This window comes from Balearica regulorum, chromosome 6 (assembly GCF_011004875.1).
Source record: "Balearica regulorum gibbericeps isolate bBalReg1 chromosome 6, bBalReg1.pri, whole genome shotgun sequence".
NCBI classification, from domain to species: Eukaryota; Metazoa; Chordata; class Aves; order Gruiformes; family Gruidae; genus Balearica; species Balearica regulorum.
In genome coordinates this window covers 31,480,846-31,498,881 of record NC_046189.1, presented here as the reverse complement: position 1 = coordinate 31,498,881, position 18,036 = coordinate 31,480,846, and the positions used below count along the sequence as shown (strand labels likewise).

At 38.2% G+C, this 18,036-nt stretch overlaps 1 protein-coding gene across 3 annotated transcripts; it reads left to right on the top strand.

Moving 5' to 3' along the window:
- Nucleotides 1-6,929: 6,929 nt before the first annotated feature.
- Nucleotides 6,930-17,376, top strand: CCDC14 (coiled-coil domain containing 14). Of its 3 annotated transcripts, XM_075757080.1 has the most exons (13): nucleotides 6,930-7,008; nucleotides 7,710-7,765; nucleotides 8,247-8,322; nucleotides 9,025-9,097; nucleotides 9,193-9,333; nucleotides 10,405-10,644; nucleotides 10,735-10,829; nucleotides 11,863-12,439; nucleotides 12,977-13,118; nucleotides 13,744-13,823; nucleotides 14,260-14,478; nucleotides 14,563-14,695; nucleotides 16,050-17,376. In XM_075757080.1, the coding sequence occupies exons 1-13, from the start codon at nucleotides 6,976-6,978 to the stop codon at nucleotides 17,029-17,031; spliced, it is 2,847 nt and encodes a 948-aa protein (XP_075613195.1). In that variant the 5' UTR covers nucleotides 6,930-6,975; the 3' UTR covers nucleotides 17,032-17,376. The 3 variants fall into 3 exon arrangements, with proteins under 3 accessions (XP_075613195.1, XP_075613196.1, XP_075613198.1); XM_075757081.1 differs by lacking the exon at nucleotides 7,710-7,765 and having other exon boundaries at nucleotides 6,966-7,008; XM_075757083.1 differs by lacking the exons at nucleotides 6,930-7,008; nucleotides 7,710-7,765; nucleotides 8,247-8,322; nucleotides 9,025-9,097 and having other exon boundaries at nucleotides 9,208-9,333; nucleotides 10,308-10,644.
- The last annotated feature ends 660 nt before the right edge of the window (nucleotides 17,377-18,036 follow it).

Genomic DNA, 18,036 nt, shown 5'->3' with positions numbered 1-18,036 from the left:
AGTTTTCATACTCAGATCATTTGCTCACCCAAGTCATACCACTGTTGCCAAAGAAAGAATAAGCATGAATTAATGTCCACAAATTTAAAATTATAGTCAGGCCACACTTCTGTAAAATTGACATCCTTCCAGATGTTACAGAAGTAATTATTTCCTGTACTCTCACTGTTAATTTTACCTGTATTTTTATAACTTGCAATCATTATGTGCCTCTACTTTTTCCTCCCATTTTACTTCTGGAGTGTTTTTGTTATAATCTTTCTTAACTGTACCCACCAAACGTGCTTCAGGCACAGTTAGTCTCTGATACCACTGATGCTCCCTATATATCTAGCCCCTTAATCATCACAGCACACATCAGAAAGAAAAGCCCAGGTCAAGGCCAATTCATGTATTTTGGGCATGATATTGAGTTAGGGAAAACTTTGTCTTCCTCTGATTGGAGGCAAAATAGCACACATTTTCCTGTGATGTATTTTTATTTGAGTTTATCTCCAGGTGGAAGGGAGAGCTAGAATGCACGTAGGTGGACTGGCTCACACGTGGGAGGCACTGAATCTCCCAGAAGACGTATTTGCAAGTGTAATAAGCATTGGATGTTTTACTGAAGAAATTGAGTGGCTGAAGTTTTTAGCCCTGGCATGTGGACTGATTGGAGTTGTAGTTTGTTCATAGTTTCATGTTGTCCTGGATGAATATGCTGTATATTGTGATTTTGAGTTAAAGTTTGTGTTGAAAGACGAGACTGAGTAACCACATTTTAACCACCTAAGCACTAGCCCAGCTGCTTTTTTTAAAGTCAGAAGGAAATCTTTTTTTTTTTTTTTTTTTTTTTTAGGAATAAGGGAATTACTTTATATTCTTTCAGGTATCAATGGAGCTAGAACTTTTGTAGCAGGCTCTTTTCCAGCTTTTTCCTTTCCAGACAATTCACAACAGATTAAGCATTGGGGAAGACAGCTGGAGAGACAGGTACAAAGGTTATAAGCTGAATCTAACAACTGGCTAAAGCCATTTCTGCAGCACTATGCTGTAGCTGTGAGGGTAAGCCCAACAGAGTTCCTTTGTTTCTCAGCAGATATGACTGATGAAAAGTATCCTGGCTCTGTCTTGCTATTCTCCACTCACTCTGATTTTGTAGTTACTGCAGACGACGAGCAAACTCCTTGTGTCAAAGGAAACAGATGAGCATCTTTTCACCACTACCTAATATTCAGACAATCTCTGTCAAAGAAACCCAAGAACATGAGGGAAACTTAGTACCATAACATGTGTTTTCAGTTACTAAGAAAACCAAAGGGCAAATAGTGGGTCTGGATCTAATGCCAATTGATAGTCAATGCGTACGGGAAGCAGATTGCAGTCTTCTCGCATAACCTCAAGAAACCAGAATGTAAATGCCGATCAGTTAGTGCTGACAACCCAGCAAATACAGTCACAGATCTCACTATGGATTCAGAAAAGTACATAGATACTTCTCACAGCACTGCAATGTGTTGCTGCTTCAATTTTTCTAGCCATTTAATAGAGAAAGGAAAATGGATTTGTGATTTCCTATTAACAGTTGGAAGACAAACGAGTTACTGAGCTGACATAACAAGTTAGATATATCAGTGTGATTGATTCACCTGCAGATCTTAGGAAAGGAGCCCTCTTTCTCATCCCAAATACCAGTGTTGGGCAAGCATTTACACACAGAAGACTGCATAGTTCCATAATTCATATGCGGGGCCATTTGGAGGATTAGCAGGGCACTGGTTATAGCAGTGTTGTTATACTGGTATAACCAACTTTATCTTCTAGCTGAAAGCTTTAATTCAGATTAGATTAGGCCATGGATGTAAGCAAGGCAATAGATTACACTGAGGCAATCAAGAGTGGACTTGAAAAAAAAAAAAAAAAGAAGAAAAAAAGTTCTGAAGCAGAATCATAGAATCCTTTAGCTTGGAAGGGACCTCCTGAGATCTGAATTACCGGGTACAGCTCGAATGGAAGTTAAAGCTTCAAGCACAAATTTGTGGATAAAGCTCTATTGGCTATTTGCAATAGAAGTATATTATTTTAAAAATCTTTTAGATATTATAACTTATTTAGCTATGAATCTGCTCCCCAAACAACAAGAGTTACCAGATTTAACCTTGGTGGGACAAACTTCATTGACCCTTGTCTTCAATTCTCTTACCTCTTGTACTAATTCCAAAACCTGCCTCATGGGAACTTTGGACAAAAATTCTAATTAAAGTCAATCCTCTTTAGATATTTTATTTGCTGTTCTTCTCTTGCTTCATTTCTTTTTGTAACTTAGAATGAAAATGAGAAAAGTTTTGAGAAATTCTTCTGGTGTTAAGAGTTTGTTCCTCCCCTAAAGCCATCAGATTCTAGATCTGCTATTAAACTTACATACTATGAAAATATCCTAATGTGTATTTTTAGGGATCGTTTTGATGTCACAGTAGATTTTATATTTAGTAGAGCAATAAATAAATAGTGCCATAAAGTTTTAGCCAAAAAATACTATTTTCATACATACATTTTCACTAGTAAAACATTATTCCTGCCAGTAGGATTGCCTGAAAAGACAAGTTTTGACACAAATTCTATGAAATACTACTGGAATTGTCCTAATGTTACTTAAACAAAAATGTGCATCGATTTCTCTCAAGGAAATGACGAGTCACTTTTTGGTTTAGATGCAGTTCTTATTATTTTATGTTCACGTGGCGCCATCTTGTGGGTTTCAAAACTCATGTACAAGCACTTTGTGCAGCACGATGTCACCAGCTTTCTCAAAATCTGGGTTGTTATTTTAACTGTCATCAGCTCATAAAGGTCAAACCAGCTTGAATCTTAGTGATGTTTCCTTCTATACACTTGTATACAGTGATATTTCCTACAATTCATAACTCAATACCCTTATGAGCTTGTCTTTGTGAGAACTTGAGGCGAAGAGCATTTAAAGTGCTTTACATAGGATACTTCACTTAAATGTGGGCAGGCAGGCCAAAACCAGGTTCTTTTGATTTTTCCCACTGTATTTACATAATAGGAAGAAGAAATTAATGGCTTATACACCCATTCATTCCAAAGACATCACAAAATGAAAATTTGATGACAGATCTGCTGAACCACACAGATCATGTGTCTTTGATACAGCAACTCCTGCTGAAGCTTTCAATATGTAAGGTTGAACTAAAGCCTATCTTTGATTGACACTGACTGAAAATCTAGCAGAACACTTTGCAGATTCTTCTCAAACCTATTTTAAATTTGCACCACAGCTCTAGAGTCCGTAATGTCCAGCTTAACCTTCTCTTTATATCTTTAGCTATGAAACTGAGAAGTTAATTTACTGAATTTCTGCTTCCTCTAATAGTATTTTTACTGTAATCAAGACATCTCTTAAGCCTGTCTTTGACAAACGAAGTACCTGTTTTCTGTATTCTTAACTACATATTCATTGCTATTCATCGCCCCTTTTCTGTTTGTATACATACATTGAGGGATAGGTGGATAGACATAAAAAGTAGTTTATTCTCTTTCCATTAGCCAAGTTGTAGCTTTATTCCTTAATTATAGATCTATGGGGGTTTGGGCACCTACCAAAATATTCTTAAACAATAACCAGTTATCATTCATATTCTCAGTGTACTTGTCTCATAAAAAGCTCCTAATTTTGTGACATACTCCCTTGTTAGATCCACACAAATTTTTGGTTGTAACCCATTCAGAAGAAAGCTTAATAATAGTTTGTGCTAGTGCTTGATCGTGCTTAGGTGAGTACTTAGATCACTAGACCTTACAGTACTTGTAGCGGAAGACTTCCAGAACTTACACTGAATGAGAACATGACTTGGTTTTCCTAGGTAGGTACCGAAAAAGGCCCATTTTCTGATGAAACTTGATTGTTTGACAAATGTCTCCTCTCATCTTTATAAGCTTCGTTTTGTTTTCTTTCTCTCCTTCCTGAAATGAAAGACCTTTGTTTCACTTTATCTGAGAATCATCCTCTCAAAAATCTTTGGTCCCCAAAAGCTACATTCTAAATATATTTATTTGTTTGTGATTATTAAGCACATCAGTCTTCTATACAGTTTGCTGTATTACCCTGGTATTTCAACTTAAACTATAAATTATTTAAGGTAAGAATAAGCTTTTTGTTATTTTCAGCGATGCTTCATGCAACATGGATAGTACCTCAAGCATTAAGATTGCAAATACAACCACATATATGTTTTAACTATTCACAATTCAGGCAGCTTTTCCCCGGTTAATGATTTGAGTGTTTTCATCCACATGCATTTTTGCCCTGTATTAACATTGGTCCTGTCACTATTCTCTAAATTATGTCCAATTTGTCAACTGCTTTCTGGTAGGGAGAGTGCGTTCTGTCACACTTCAGTTAGTTTATAACGTTTTTTCTGTGTAGATGGTCCAGTGCATGATGACCTGTGTTAAGCTATCATATCCCACTTCACACCTTGTTCTGTTTCACTACTTGGACATCATTGTACAGTATTTGTAAAAATAACTTATGATTCTTCCTCACTAACAACAATAAAATCCTTATTTCTTTACACAAACTAATTCTTTAGATATGGCACAGCATCAAATTCGAGATAAATCACAGAAATCCAAGAAGTCCCTTCATCTATTCAGGACAATGCTGCTTATCGTGATACTTTTCTTTATGTTGCGTTTACCAGGTTGTTTTTTTAATTGCCTTTAGTATTATTTCTACACCAAATAGTGTTGGAACCTGGAAGATTGGCACGGTCTGCTTTCCCAAAGGCTGAGCAAACCTAGCCTTGGCCGCATCTAAAAATCATGTCCCTGGAAATGTTTGGGGAATGTTAGTTATCTATCAAACAGGAAGAAAAGATTATATAGGTTTAATGAAATGCAATGGAATGCAAGGAATTTAATTTTCTCTCTGAAACATAGCTTGATCATGAGTATAAATAACAATATAATATTATGTATGAATGCAGCACATGACATTGAAGCATTTCAGTATGTAAGAGAAAAGAATAAACTTTTTTTAATCACGATTTTACCATAACAAGCAGACTAGTCCAGAGGTATTCAGTGATTCCCCAAATTGTTTCAATGAAGAAAGCCAATGTCAGAAAAAATATCTAATTCTTCTGACAGCTAACTCTATGCTCAGAATACACTGCTGCTAACTCTTGTAGTTTTATCACGTCTCACGACAGCTTGCACTTTTCATTAAGACTGACCACTTGGAAGTCTGTGACTTCATGAGAATTTTAATTCTTTATGCAATTTTTTCATCTTTGAAGTTGCACTTTTAAAAAATATTTATAAGACAGTCTTGCTATTTCATCCATTGTTTCAAAGTGGTTCAGATGACAAGAATGGAACTTGATAGTCTTCTGTATTAATTTTCCTTTTGATGAAAAAATGAAGTGGTGTTCTGTGTGTCTTCAAATAATACATCAAATCAAAGGATGAGATTGGGGGGGGGATTGTTTTTTTCTTTATATCTGTTACTTGTTGCAGAACAACTTGGGATAATTCTTCCTCAATTACTTAAATTGCTGCACTCACATCTATCAGTTCAATGAGAATTTATCTATAAACTTCCATAAACTCCCTTAAGAAAAAAGTATACTAATGGTTCTGGCACTGGTTTGGTAGTTGCCACATATCTTTTTGAGCGCTCTTCATTTTCTTCCATTTTTTGAGTTTATATTCCTTCCTTCAGCTGGTCTCCTATTACAGTGATCTTCCCATTTTAAATTCTTCAAAGAAAAAAATTGAAGCAGTCTCCAAATTCCTGCCTGAAAAGCCTTCTGGTTTTGGGGGTTTTTTTGACAATATTGTAAGTATCTTCACAATACAGTTTTACTTCAAGTTAAGCATAGTTTCAATGCAAATGTTAACACATTAGGTAATACCTAATAACAACACAATTTACACGTTGGGAGAGCACAGATGTTGAATATTTATATGCACTTCTGCTATAGTACTCTTAATAACATAGTAATGTAACCACATTTTCAGCCTGAGTAAACGTAATTGCTTTCAACACTGTTTTCAGGAGGTCTATTTATTCATGTAATAAAAGCGACGATACGCAGAATACTAACATGCCCGTGTGTGTGTGAAACCTGAAGCGCCATCCTTTATGATCCCTGTACTCATGTATTTTCAGGGATTGCCAGAGATTTAACAGGAGCTGAAAGCCAGCGTGGAGAACAAAGAACTGATGGGTTTAGCTTGTACACAAAACGTAACAGTTCCCTTTGACTTGCTACCAGCCTGCTTTTACCTTTTGTGCCTGAGGACCTGAAGCACACACACTGCACAGGCATGCACACACCGTGAGGTAGTTTTATGACGAGTCCCTCACGCAGATGTCAGATTTCCTTCAAGGCGGCCCACCCAGCTGCGAGACCCATTTTTTCACGTATTTTATGGGAGCAGAGCCCCTGCCCCACAGGGCCTGCTCCTCCCGAAGGATCCCTAAGGCACCAGACGGCACAGCCGTTGGAGGACAGCACTGAGACGGGAAGTCCCAGCTATGTGAGGTGATTTTATTTCTTATTATCGGAGAGGCAGGTGCCGGGGCTGCTCAGCGGGGCGAGTGCTGAGCCCCGAAGGGAAGAACCCACCCCCGAACAGCCACCACCTCAGAGTGCTTCACAGCCCGCATCAGCTCCGCCATTCCCCTTCTCTCCTCCCATTGGCTCCTCGCTCCCACTCTCCGCCAATCCCCGACCGCGCTCCGCAACGCCGCTCCTTCCCCTTCCCGCTGCAGCTGCCGCCGGCGCGCAGTGAGTAGCCGCCCAGCGGGGCAGGTCAGGGGGCCGTTAGTCCCGCCCCTCCGTAACGGCTGTCCCGTCCGTCAGCCAAGCAGGCTCGGGATTAGTCGGCGCGGGGCACGTGTCCCGCGGGAGGGGGCAGAGCGGGACGGTGGGTGGCCCCGCCCCCGTGTGGGCCGGGGCTGGAGCCATGGCCGGGCCGGCGGCTCCGCGGCCCTGCAAGGTGCGTTGGGGTGGGGGGACCGGGGGGAGCGCGGCGGGGGTGTGCGGAGCCCTTCCTTGTCTGCAGTCGGGTCTCAGCCCTTTCTCCGGTGCCTCATTAGGCCCCAGATTTACTCGGAGGGGGGGGCGAGGGGGTGTCCCCGCCGAGCGCGGAGCTGGGCGATCAGCGTGACGGCTCCTGAGGGGGAGTCGGGGCCTTCGGCACCGAATGGCTTTGCTTCCCTGGGCTTAGCCCAGCAACCCTTCCTCGGGGCTCAGCGGGGTTATGTGTGTCGGTAAGGGGCACCGCAGCAAGCTTTCTGTTCGGGGGTTCTTCTTGCACCTTGGTGTATCTGTGATTTGAGCAGTGACCATACTTTAGTCTTAAAATCCCCAAAGTTTAGGTCTGTATTTATAGAGCTTGGTTTCAGTCTGGAACGTGTGTTTGTTTGTCAGCCCCTGACATTGAGTGAATTACTATGTATGTGGAATGTTGCGGAGAGTAATGAAGCTTTGCGCTGTAAAGGTACGTTTTGTGAAATGAAAAATAGAAGGTTCAGGCCCTAATGGCAGCAGTGGGCTCCCTCCTTGTTCTGGGAGCTGTAAGTTACCTTTAACTGATACGCCTCAGCAAAAGTTCTTGGAATTAGTGAGCAAAGGTAGTCTTCAGTTATGTTGTGAAAGTACTTCATGAAAATCAAAGTATATTTCTGTAATAAACAGGTACTGTCTTCTGGAAGGCTAACAGGAGCAGCTAAATTAACAAATGGAAGAAAACAGTAAGACCTTTATCATGAATACTATCTAAGATTGAGCGCGTGTGTGAGTGTTGGGGAACCTTATACTTGTCATACCTCACAACTAGGCAAAAATTCTTCGTATATATCAGAAAACATTTTTAGCTGAAAGGCAGTGCAGCTGGGTTCTGAGAAGCCTGTGAATAGACAGACACAAACCGAATAGAAATTTTGCCTGTAGAAATGCAGGATTGACTCTCACTGTGTGATTTAGTTATAAAAGTTTGAATTTGTATAGTTACTAGCTGTACATAAGACTGAGTAAAGACTGAATTCTCCTTTGACATAACCTGTTAATATCTGCTAAACGTGTTTGTTGCAGCAATGCAAAATTTTCAGAAATATATTTTGTTTCTTGATAAAATTAATTTAATTTAGCTTGCTATATTATTGAATAAAAGTAATTTTTTTGCTTTGCTGCATATTAAGGAGGTAGTATAAACAGCGAATTTGACTTTTTCAGGTTTGGCTCAAGAAAAGGACGTCATTCTGATGTGGAGTCTGGATATTCTCTCTATTCCACTGACTCTGATGATCAGGTACTTAAATGCCTTTAATAGAGTCACCTCTGTTACCTGAAGAGAAGGGAAATTGGAATACCTTGAATAATAGAAGAAAACCTGGTTAATTTAGATACCACTACATCTGGACTAGAAATAGCTCCTGCAAAGCTAGCAAGAGTGTTTGTACTGCATCTTGCAGATGCATGCAAGTTGGCTTTGTGTGCAGTGAGTTTGGCTCTGACAAGTCTCATTAAGGCACAGGATATATGTTGCAAACGCAACTGTGCTGTTTATGGACTAGAGCTGGCCCTGGCAGAAGTATAGCTGTATTTATTAGGTTTTTGTGCCAAAAAGAGCGAGTTGTGTGGAGCCAATGCTGCAGTGCTGTTTTCTGTGTAGTGCTGAGTCAATTATCTCCAAAATAGAAATAGGCTGTAGATAATGGCTTAACTGTACGTGGAAATAAGAATAAAACCTCCACACATGCAATTACCAAAACATAAAATCCAGCAAATGGACGTGTGTGCGACAACACTTATTTTTTTTTGCAAAATTTGCATGTTTGCAAGCCTCTACGTAATTGCAAAGTAACACATGGAAAAATTACATATTTGTGCTGGCTATCAGTTGTTCTTTTTCACGTCACACAGTGGGGAATACTCCCCTCTAAAATACTCTCTTGGTTTACTGAAAGAAAAGTGTGATACTCATTTTCTTACTGCAGTATTCTTTGTGCAGGTTGATACTATTCATAATGGACTTGACCGTTGTGCGGCTTTACTGAAGAGTATCTTACAAAATGAGGCTACAGGTTGTATCTATTGAAAATTTGAAGTTATGTTTTTAATTTTTGTAAGACTGTCTTGATTTATGTTGTTGACTTTTTTTTATTTTGATTTATACTAGGAAGGGAGACTATCCATAAACAACCTGGGAAAGCAACTTCCATTAAAACTACCTCCAAGCCTTTGCTAACCAAAGGAAATGCTTCCAAGAAGAAAGGGCTGAAAAAAACCATTACTCCTGCCCACATCCGAAAAGAAATTGGTAAGTGGACTTTCTTGGACTTGCTTTTTTCTCAAACAACATTGAGAGACTCCTCAACGTATTGAGAAGATCTAACAAGGCTTCAGGTAATTGTTGTCATTTGTTATAGGTTGATCCAGGACTGGATCCACAGAAGGATTTAGGCCTTTTAGAAAACTTAAATGTTTACTAAACAGTTATTAAAATTGACAAATGTTTGAGCTTCATGTACAGGGAAGCAAGTTGAGTACGTTTACAAATGCCAACATCATCAAGTTTAGCTGGTAGGAACTGTGGAGGGGAATGATAATACCCGTGCCCCATTTTTCTTGGACTGTGAAGCATTACAGTGCTTCGTCTCCGTTTGGGATACACAGCTATAAACTGTCCCGGAATTAGGTGTCCAACCAGGCTTTTCTCAAAGATCAGTTTCTGGAAACAGGAAAGTATAGCAATAAATAACAAGAACTGAAATGGTTTTATGGCCAGAGCACTTGAATGGAAAGGGAGATGGAGTGCTCTAGGCTGAATTTCTCTCAGTTGAAATAGTTCACTTTTTATTAGCATTTCTCCCTCTCTCCACACCGTGTGATTTCTAACCCAGTAGACAAGTGGGGCCTGTAGACTAGGTATGTAGCAGAATGCCTATTTTGTGAATTGTAGAAGGTGAGCACCTAGCTGATATCTTTCCAGCACCGTAAAAGTATGGAGTTTTAATTGTACCCGACATAAGAAAATTAGGTTTGGAGACTGCTTTGGTATGGGTTATTCCAAATGGCCTAAAAGCTTAGGAAGCAGCTAAGCAGAGATTTCAAGAATTGCATGTTAGAACTGGCCTTCTGTAGGATTACATCTCTCTGCTTCCTTCAAGGACAGCAGTCTGTCCAACTGAGTTAGGTTGCTCTGGAACTAAAAAATGATGGATTGACTTGCTGGTGAGTAAAAATCTGACTGGAATCTTAAGCTGTAAGGTCTTTTGGTTTTCTTTTTCAAAGGAACCTTCCGGAGTCTGCCTGACAACACAGTGAGTTTGTGTAGACCGAGAAGATGGACAACTTCAGCTGGGTTTTTTTGTTCTTTCTTTCTCTATAGTGCCAATGTCAAATAGAAGACTTGCTTTGTCCACCACACCTTCTACTGAGAAGGAACTTTCCAGTGCAGTGCAGAATCAGATGGTTCCACCAATTCACGTGCCTTGCAGTCAACACTCTCCTGTGATGCATCAGAAACTGTGCGAGCATGTGCAAACTCAGATGTCTCTGATAACTGGCCAACCACCACAGAACAGTAATGAAATTCCTACTGTAACTCCTTTTCCTACCTCAAATCACGGTTAGTGGAACTATTAATGTAGAGCCTGCTATCTCACTGTATGAGTTTTGCCTGAAATTGTCCTGATCTATGAGGGCTGTTTTCTTTTAGGATGTCAAAATGTTACAGCTTTTAATTATCGATTACCTACCTCCACATCAGCTCTGTCCCTGCAGCATTCAACTAATACCTTATCTACTCAGTCAGTAAGTAAAAGTTTGGTTCTGACTATTAATACACATTTTAAATTAGCATTGACTATTTATTTATACATTTAAGTGCGTGGGTTTTCTTGGTTTTTATGTAACAATTTTCCTTAAAGGAAAACTTTGCATATTTCAACCTATAGTGATGAACAGAATGAATAATGAGAGAAAATACTGCTATTTAAAATACATTTTATATAGACACCAAAAAATGAAATTAGAAGCATTTCAGCTGGCTGCTTGTTTCTGCATGTTGAATTCTGTAATGGACAGCAAACATGGAAGGTGCAGGAAATTATTCATTACTGTTAATAATTACATTCTCAGTAACGCACATTACGATCATCAACCAACTCCTGGTAAAAGAAATCATATCTCATATGTAGTTTTTTCCTCTGCCAATGATCAAGTTGATTATTTCTTCGGACACTGTGTATTATCTTAGAGCCACATTTTAAAATACTTGTGTGTTTCAGGGTATAGAATAAAACTAATGGAGAGTACCAACTGCCACCTTGGGAAATGTGGTAAAGGGCTTGCACCTTGAAACTGTAAGGTTGTAGACTTACCTTCCATCTGCAGGCAGTCCATGTATAGCTAGTGCTGTCCTTGACTTTTAGGAAATTCATCTACTTAAAATATTGAAAGGTAACAGTGTTGTCTTTTATTTCTTTTTCTTCCCTGTTCTGGTTTGATTCAAGGACTGATTGTTCATAAAGCAAAAAAAAAAAAAAAAACGAACCCAAAAAACCAGGATGAAAACACTGCTGAGGTTTTTTCTTTATAGAACAGCTGGAAAAGAACTGTGCTTTAATGTTGCCAGTAACTTTTAAAATAAAAGTAATCTAAACCAGATTTACATTTCAATTACTGTAATTAATGTACTGGGAAATTATGCAATTAATGAGTTGCCGTTGCTTTTATAATTTGCAAAGAATGATCAAGACTACATTGAGTCAGAAAAGGGTTTTTTGGTGTTTTTTAAGATTTTAAAAAAAGTTAACTTTGTTCACTATGAATATTCTTTATGCAGGACGTTCCTGTAGACAGTGGCAATGAGCATGTGCCAGAGATGGGAGGACCTGTGGTTTGCCCAGTAGTTTCTGCTGCTCCTACTACTGCTGCACAAATACAGTCTGCCACTGTTCTTCCTACTGTGATCCCTTGTATAGCATCAGGTGTATCAAATAACTCTGCAGTGCCGACATTCATCCGGTCATCTTCTGGCAGAGAGATGACCCCAAACCACGAGCAACAGAGAAAAGAAGCAGATTTGATAAGATGCATACAAGCCCACCTGGCCCTGTTACAATCACACGAAATGATGAATGGCAGCACTGAACAGAAGCACCATCATCATTGTCCAGCAAAACATAGTGCTTCAAGTAACAAGGAGGAGGATACTTCTGAAGAACACAGTGAGGACACAGTCAGTGAAGAAGAGGAATTGAATGTACTTGACGTGGCCGCAGTGAGAGATACAAGCTGTAAGACAAGTTTTGTGAAGAAGGTTTTGAAATCTAGAAAAGAAAGTCCAGAAGAAACAGCCCATAAAGTTAAGACTGTAAAATATCTTCTGGGAGAGCTCAGAGCACTGATAACAGATCAAGGTGAGCATGTTTTCATTGTGCAGTAGAGTGATTACAAATAACACAAGAGCTGTGTTAAATGAGTGAGCGCTTCAGTTTCTGGAAGTTGTATGTGTCAGATGATATGTGACATCTTAGAGTGGATTTCCACAGCTTTATAAGCTTTGTGTTTCACTCTGGATAAGCATTACATTATTTTTTGGAGTATTTTAACATTGTAGTAACAGCTAGGATAAAGATTGTTCTCATTTCTTATATGGTGTTTTCCCCTGAGAAAGGGAGCAGTGTAGACAGATTGCAACAGCAGTCCCACCAAGGTTGGTTGGAGAGATGGTGGGTTGTGATTTATCAAGAACGTAAAACATAGTTTTCATAGGCAAGCTTAAAAATTTTAAATAAATATAGTTAAAAATAAAGATGAGGTTTTCTTGGGGGGAAAAAAAATAAGTAGATACTATTATATCACTTCATAGATCGCTTAATTGCATTTAAAGTATGACTGTCATATTACAGGTTTGTATGTTTATGGGATCTTTTTTTTCCCCTCACCTCTTGCAGATGATTCAGAAATGTTAAGGTTGATGAGTGAAATAGAAGACTGCGTATCATTGCTCCCAGCTGTAGTGGGAAGCACGAATATACAAGCTGAAATAGCGCTAGCTTTACAGCCTCTCAGAAGTGAAAACGCCCAGCTGCGTAGGTTAGTAACTTGTCACTGACTCTGTATTTACTGCAGATGTGCCTAAAGCATCTTTAACTGGTCTGTTCTAAATTGCGTATTTTATCATTGTTACAGTGTGAGTGTTACGGCCCTTTCGTTCTTGTCTGTGCAGTATTTATATCTTGGAAAGTGTGTTGGTAAGGCTACATAGTTTAAAAAAAAATTATCACATGGCAAGACTTCAGTTAATACTGATGTTTCAGTCATGTCAGTTATGTTATGACTGGGCCTTCATCTAGGTGGGATCAATGTATCTGTGTCTCTGAAAACTGCAGCATCAAGATAGTTAGCCTGCTCACATTCTTTTTGTAGTGTATTCTCAAATGCAAAAATGGCTCATTTCAGGGGAGCTCTCAAATACATAACTGGGTAGCACTTTACTTCAGAACAGAGGGAAAGATATTTACCAGAACTTGCAAAGGGTCTTTTGAAGAAAGAGAGGAATGTAAGGAAAAATGCATTATTAAAACTTTTTTATGTTTCTGAAACATTCTGTGACATATAATTCTCAGTAGCAACTTCTTACCAAACTCATTTAAACTGCAGTGGTTTTGAATTTATTCTGAACTTTCTGATTTTGTACTTTTTCCAAATTCACATTTAGGAGACTAAGGATATTAAACCAGCAACTCGGGGAACGAGAAAGAAGTGAGAAGACATCTGGACAGAGCTGCAACTATGAATGTAAAGTACTAATAGAGAATGATGTTAGAGGCATTTTTGTTGAAGCTTTATTTAAATAGATACAGACATATGAAGATACAGATATATAAATAAAAAATACCGGTACATATTATGGCCTTTAGTTGCATCTGAGCTAAGTGTTGTGGGTCTAATCCTGCAGCTGCATTTACATGGATTGTTGTGGCTGTTTAGACTCCACATAGTGAGACTCAGCTCTTCAGCTGCCGAGCAGGTTAATTTTCCTTATATGCATCTATAAATGAAGATGACAGATAATTAAGAAGAAAGCTTGATTTTTATTTTGCTGCTTCAGAAAAATGCTTCTATCTGTAAGCAAAATTCATACTATCAAAATTATTTAAAAACTTAGTTTGATTTAGAAATTCAAGCTGTACTACACAAAGCACTTAAAATTTTTATGTTTTACTTTTGGTAGTAGTTTCTTTGCAGTCCTTGAATATGATGCTCCAGAGTCAATTGAAAGAATCACTGAAAGGCCTTGAGTCACTGCAGGCTAAAAATGAAGAACTACTTAAAATAATAGAAAGTCAGAAAGAAGAAAATAAACATCTTGCAAAAGGTATTCAAGATAAGGAAGAAGAATTACTTGAAAACAAACAGCATTATGACATTCATTCCACCAAGCTCAAGATTGGTACATGTTTTGAATTTTTTATTCTTCATTTAGTGTTCTAAAACTTAAACTAAATAATAAGGTAAAATCTTCTTGGCATTTTAGAAGTGGAAGAGGCATTAGCAAATGTGAAGAGCCTTCAGTTCAAGCTGGAAGCTTCAGAGAAGGAAAATAAAATTTTGGGCATAACATTACGTCAGCGTGATGCAGAAGTTAACAGACTGCGTGAATTGACCAGGTACTATTGGCTAAGCCACTTTTTTGCCTCTTGACGTTGCTCCCTCTGCTCTCTCCTCTATTCTTTTTTTATACTTTGGATTATTGTAATCTTAGTGTCTTGGTGGCAGAAGGTCACATAGGCTAAAACTTCTCTTTGCAGTTAATTTTGCTACAATGGTGCTATAATTTTGTTAAAACAGAGTTGTCATGCTCCATCACTTGAATTCTGTTGTAAAGTAAAATGCTATATGCCGTAACTTGTGCAAAGTTTTAATAGCAGACCTGCTGATAAATAGCTCCATGGGAAGTGCATGGACCTAAAAACCTAATGATATTTCCCTTGAAGCTGTAGATTTGCAAACTAACTCTTAACATGGATTAAGGAGGGATTATTTTTTTCTTTCTTTCTTTCTTTACACTGGTTCAGAAACTGGTCTATTTTGAGAACAACTCACAGAAAAATCTGTCTTTGGGACCCACAGCAAGTGGGAACGAGCGGTCCTTTATTTAATTGTACACACATTTGAAGTAGAATATGCCTGGATATTATGGGTAAAGATGGGAGTTCTTGGATCACTGAATGAAGGTGGTGTTACTCACAATTTTTTTAGAACTATTACTGTGAATTTATTTCATCGTGATCTTTTATGATGACTATAGTGGCAAGCTGGAAGACTTAAATAGCTTTTTATACATGCAAAGTGGTATGTACATAAAATTTGTTTGGGCACAGGAAGTTAAACTGTTGTGTCTCTTGTTTATAGTTGATACTGATTGGAATGGCAGAATATTTTTAAGCAACACTTCAGATCTTTAGTAGAAGTTTAGACACATTGCACACTTCTATGACTACGATACTGACCACCAGATGGTAGTCTAATGATGTCTTATTACATGTGTACATGTATATGCTATATATGTAAGCATTTAAGTGTTCTTTTTCTTTTGATGTACAAAGCAGAAAATGAGAAGAATTATTTCTTTTATTATATATTTTATTTAGAATCAATGGGAAGAATAATTCAGAAAATTCTCGCTGTTTTTTTGATAACTGCTTTTATATGCTTTGTAACAGTTTCTTGACATCAATTTATTTCATTTTGTAGTATTCAAAGCAGGTAAATCGTGAATAACTTCGAGAACTTCATTGGGTTGTGCTATTTTAGTTAGTTTATTTGAGCTAAGCTGAAGAAAGAAATTACAGAAATGTGGAATGGGTTCACATTTATACTGCATTTTATGACAAGATGTAAAAAGAGAATTGTAACTTTGCCACAGTCTGACAAATGTAATGTTTTGGGGTTATATAAAAGTTTTAAACTATTTTTTTAGTGACTATTTTGAAATCTGATTAATTGATCTTCTCTTAACAGGACCTTGCAGGGCAGTATGGCCAAGCTTCTGTCTGACCTCACAGTAGACAACATTAGACCCAAACCTGAAAAAGGTCTCTCGAAGTCTCTTTTAGAAGACCATGAAAAGCAGATGCAACCTGATCCATTTCCTGGGAGCACTTCAGTAATGACTTACCTTAAAAAATTAGAAATGGATCATATTTTGACAGATACAGAGTTTCAATTCTCAAATAAAAGTGGACAATTAGAAATGCAAAATCTAGCCTGTGAAAAGTTGGCTGCTGAAGGAAGTAAAATAAATAGTACCTTCTCAGAAGGAACATCAACTCCCAGAATACTACAGATATCTCCTAAGCAAGATGCAGAAACGGTTAGCGATTCTGGGACTTTACTCGATGACCAAAACAAGTTAGATGAGACTGTTTATATTCCACTGACTAGCAGTGCCTCTAAAAAACAGTTGCCAATCTCTGAAAGAACTGGTGTGCTACCCCAAAGTAGAGGGGCTTGTAAGATGTTGGACTACCACTGTGAGCTCTCAAACTCTGTGCAGCAGAATGGATGCGAGATTGGAAAGGATCCAACTATTCTGGATAAATTAAGTGCTCGGTACAGCGTGAAAAAGACTTTGGAAAACACGCTTGAAGTTACAAGGGATAAAGTGAAGCCAGAAGGAGAAAAAATCCAAATGAGGCCAAAATGCACTCCATGTGGAGCTGCAAAGGACTTGACAGATAAAACAGACCAGCCTCAGCCTGGTACATACCCTCATGTACCAATGCTATTTCTGAAAGAGATTTCTCAGAAAAAAGGCAGCGAAATAGTTGATTTTAGTTCCATTTCATTTGATGATGTATCGGGGAAATCTGAGTGGAGCGCATCCTCTTTCTCAACATTTACTTCTCGAGATGAAGAGGACTTTAAGAACAGCTTAGCAGCCTTGGATGCCAACATAGCTAGGTTACAAAGAACTCTGCAAAATAGCATTATGAAACAATGAGTATGAGGAAACAAAATGGGGTGCACTTGTTTGGATTATTTATGTTTTTCTGAAGTATACTAATAAGTGTGGTAATGATATGAATATTTGTGGGTTTCATATAAAATGACTTGTTCCTAGCTGTTTAAATTATGGATGGGATTTGTTCCTCATTAAGCTATGATGCTGCTTCCCTTGACGTGTACAACTTGAGATAACTGGTATATATGCCTTTTTTAAATTATCGCTTAGAGTTTATACTCTTTAATTGCAAAATTAATTCTTAGAACAGCACTTGGTAATTGATTAAGAAACCAGTGTGCTTTTAGCAATAGAGATTTTCTATTAAATGATAAAGTACACTTGCATGTTTTTTCTGCGTGCTTTTTCAAAGTAGTAAGAACAACATCGAGAGAATGCATTTGAAGTCAGTTACAGATGTGATAAAGAGGAATTTTTATGTCATTATAATTTGACTGTTACAACATTAGATGCATGGTCATGACCATGTGTTTCAAGAAACTAACTCCTTGTTCTGGTTCACCATGAAGTGTGCAAGGAGTAGCATCAACATCAAAGAAGCAGGTGAACAGGACTTCTTACTCAGCTACATTGCTTCCTAATCCAAATTGGTTAGCGGTGCTTGAATGCTGGTTTTCATGACTCATGTTCTTTCAGGGAAAGTATCTTCGGAAAGGGAACAGCAGTATAAGGACCTGAATTTAAGACTGACTTTTCTGCAGCGTTGCTTATTGTTTTCCCAGAAAACATTACTGTGCTTCCTGGTGCTGATCTTTTCTTTTACATTTCCATGTAGGACAAAAGTTTCAAGTTTTACCGCTTTGAGGAATTTTATTTTTTTCCATGGTTAGTTGCTTGAATGAACACATTTTAAAGTTAGGGCACTATCCATACGTTGTGCTGTGGAGTAGTTCTGTGATTATTTTAGTTACTCGTAACTGAGCACTAGAAAGGTATGAAGACAACACATGCTACGGAAGATGCCAACTGGCACTCCTGCTTCAA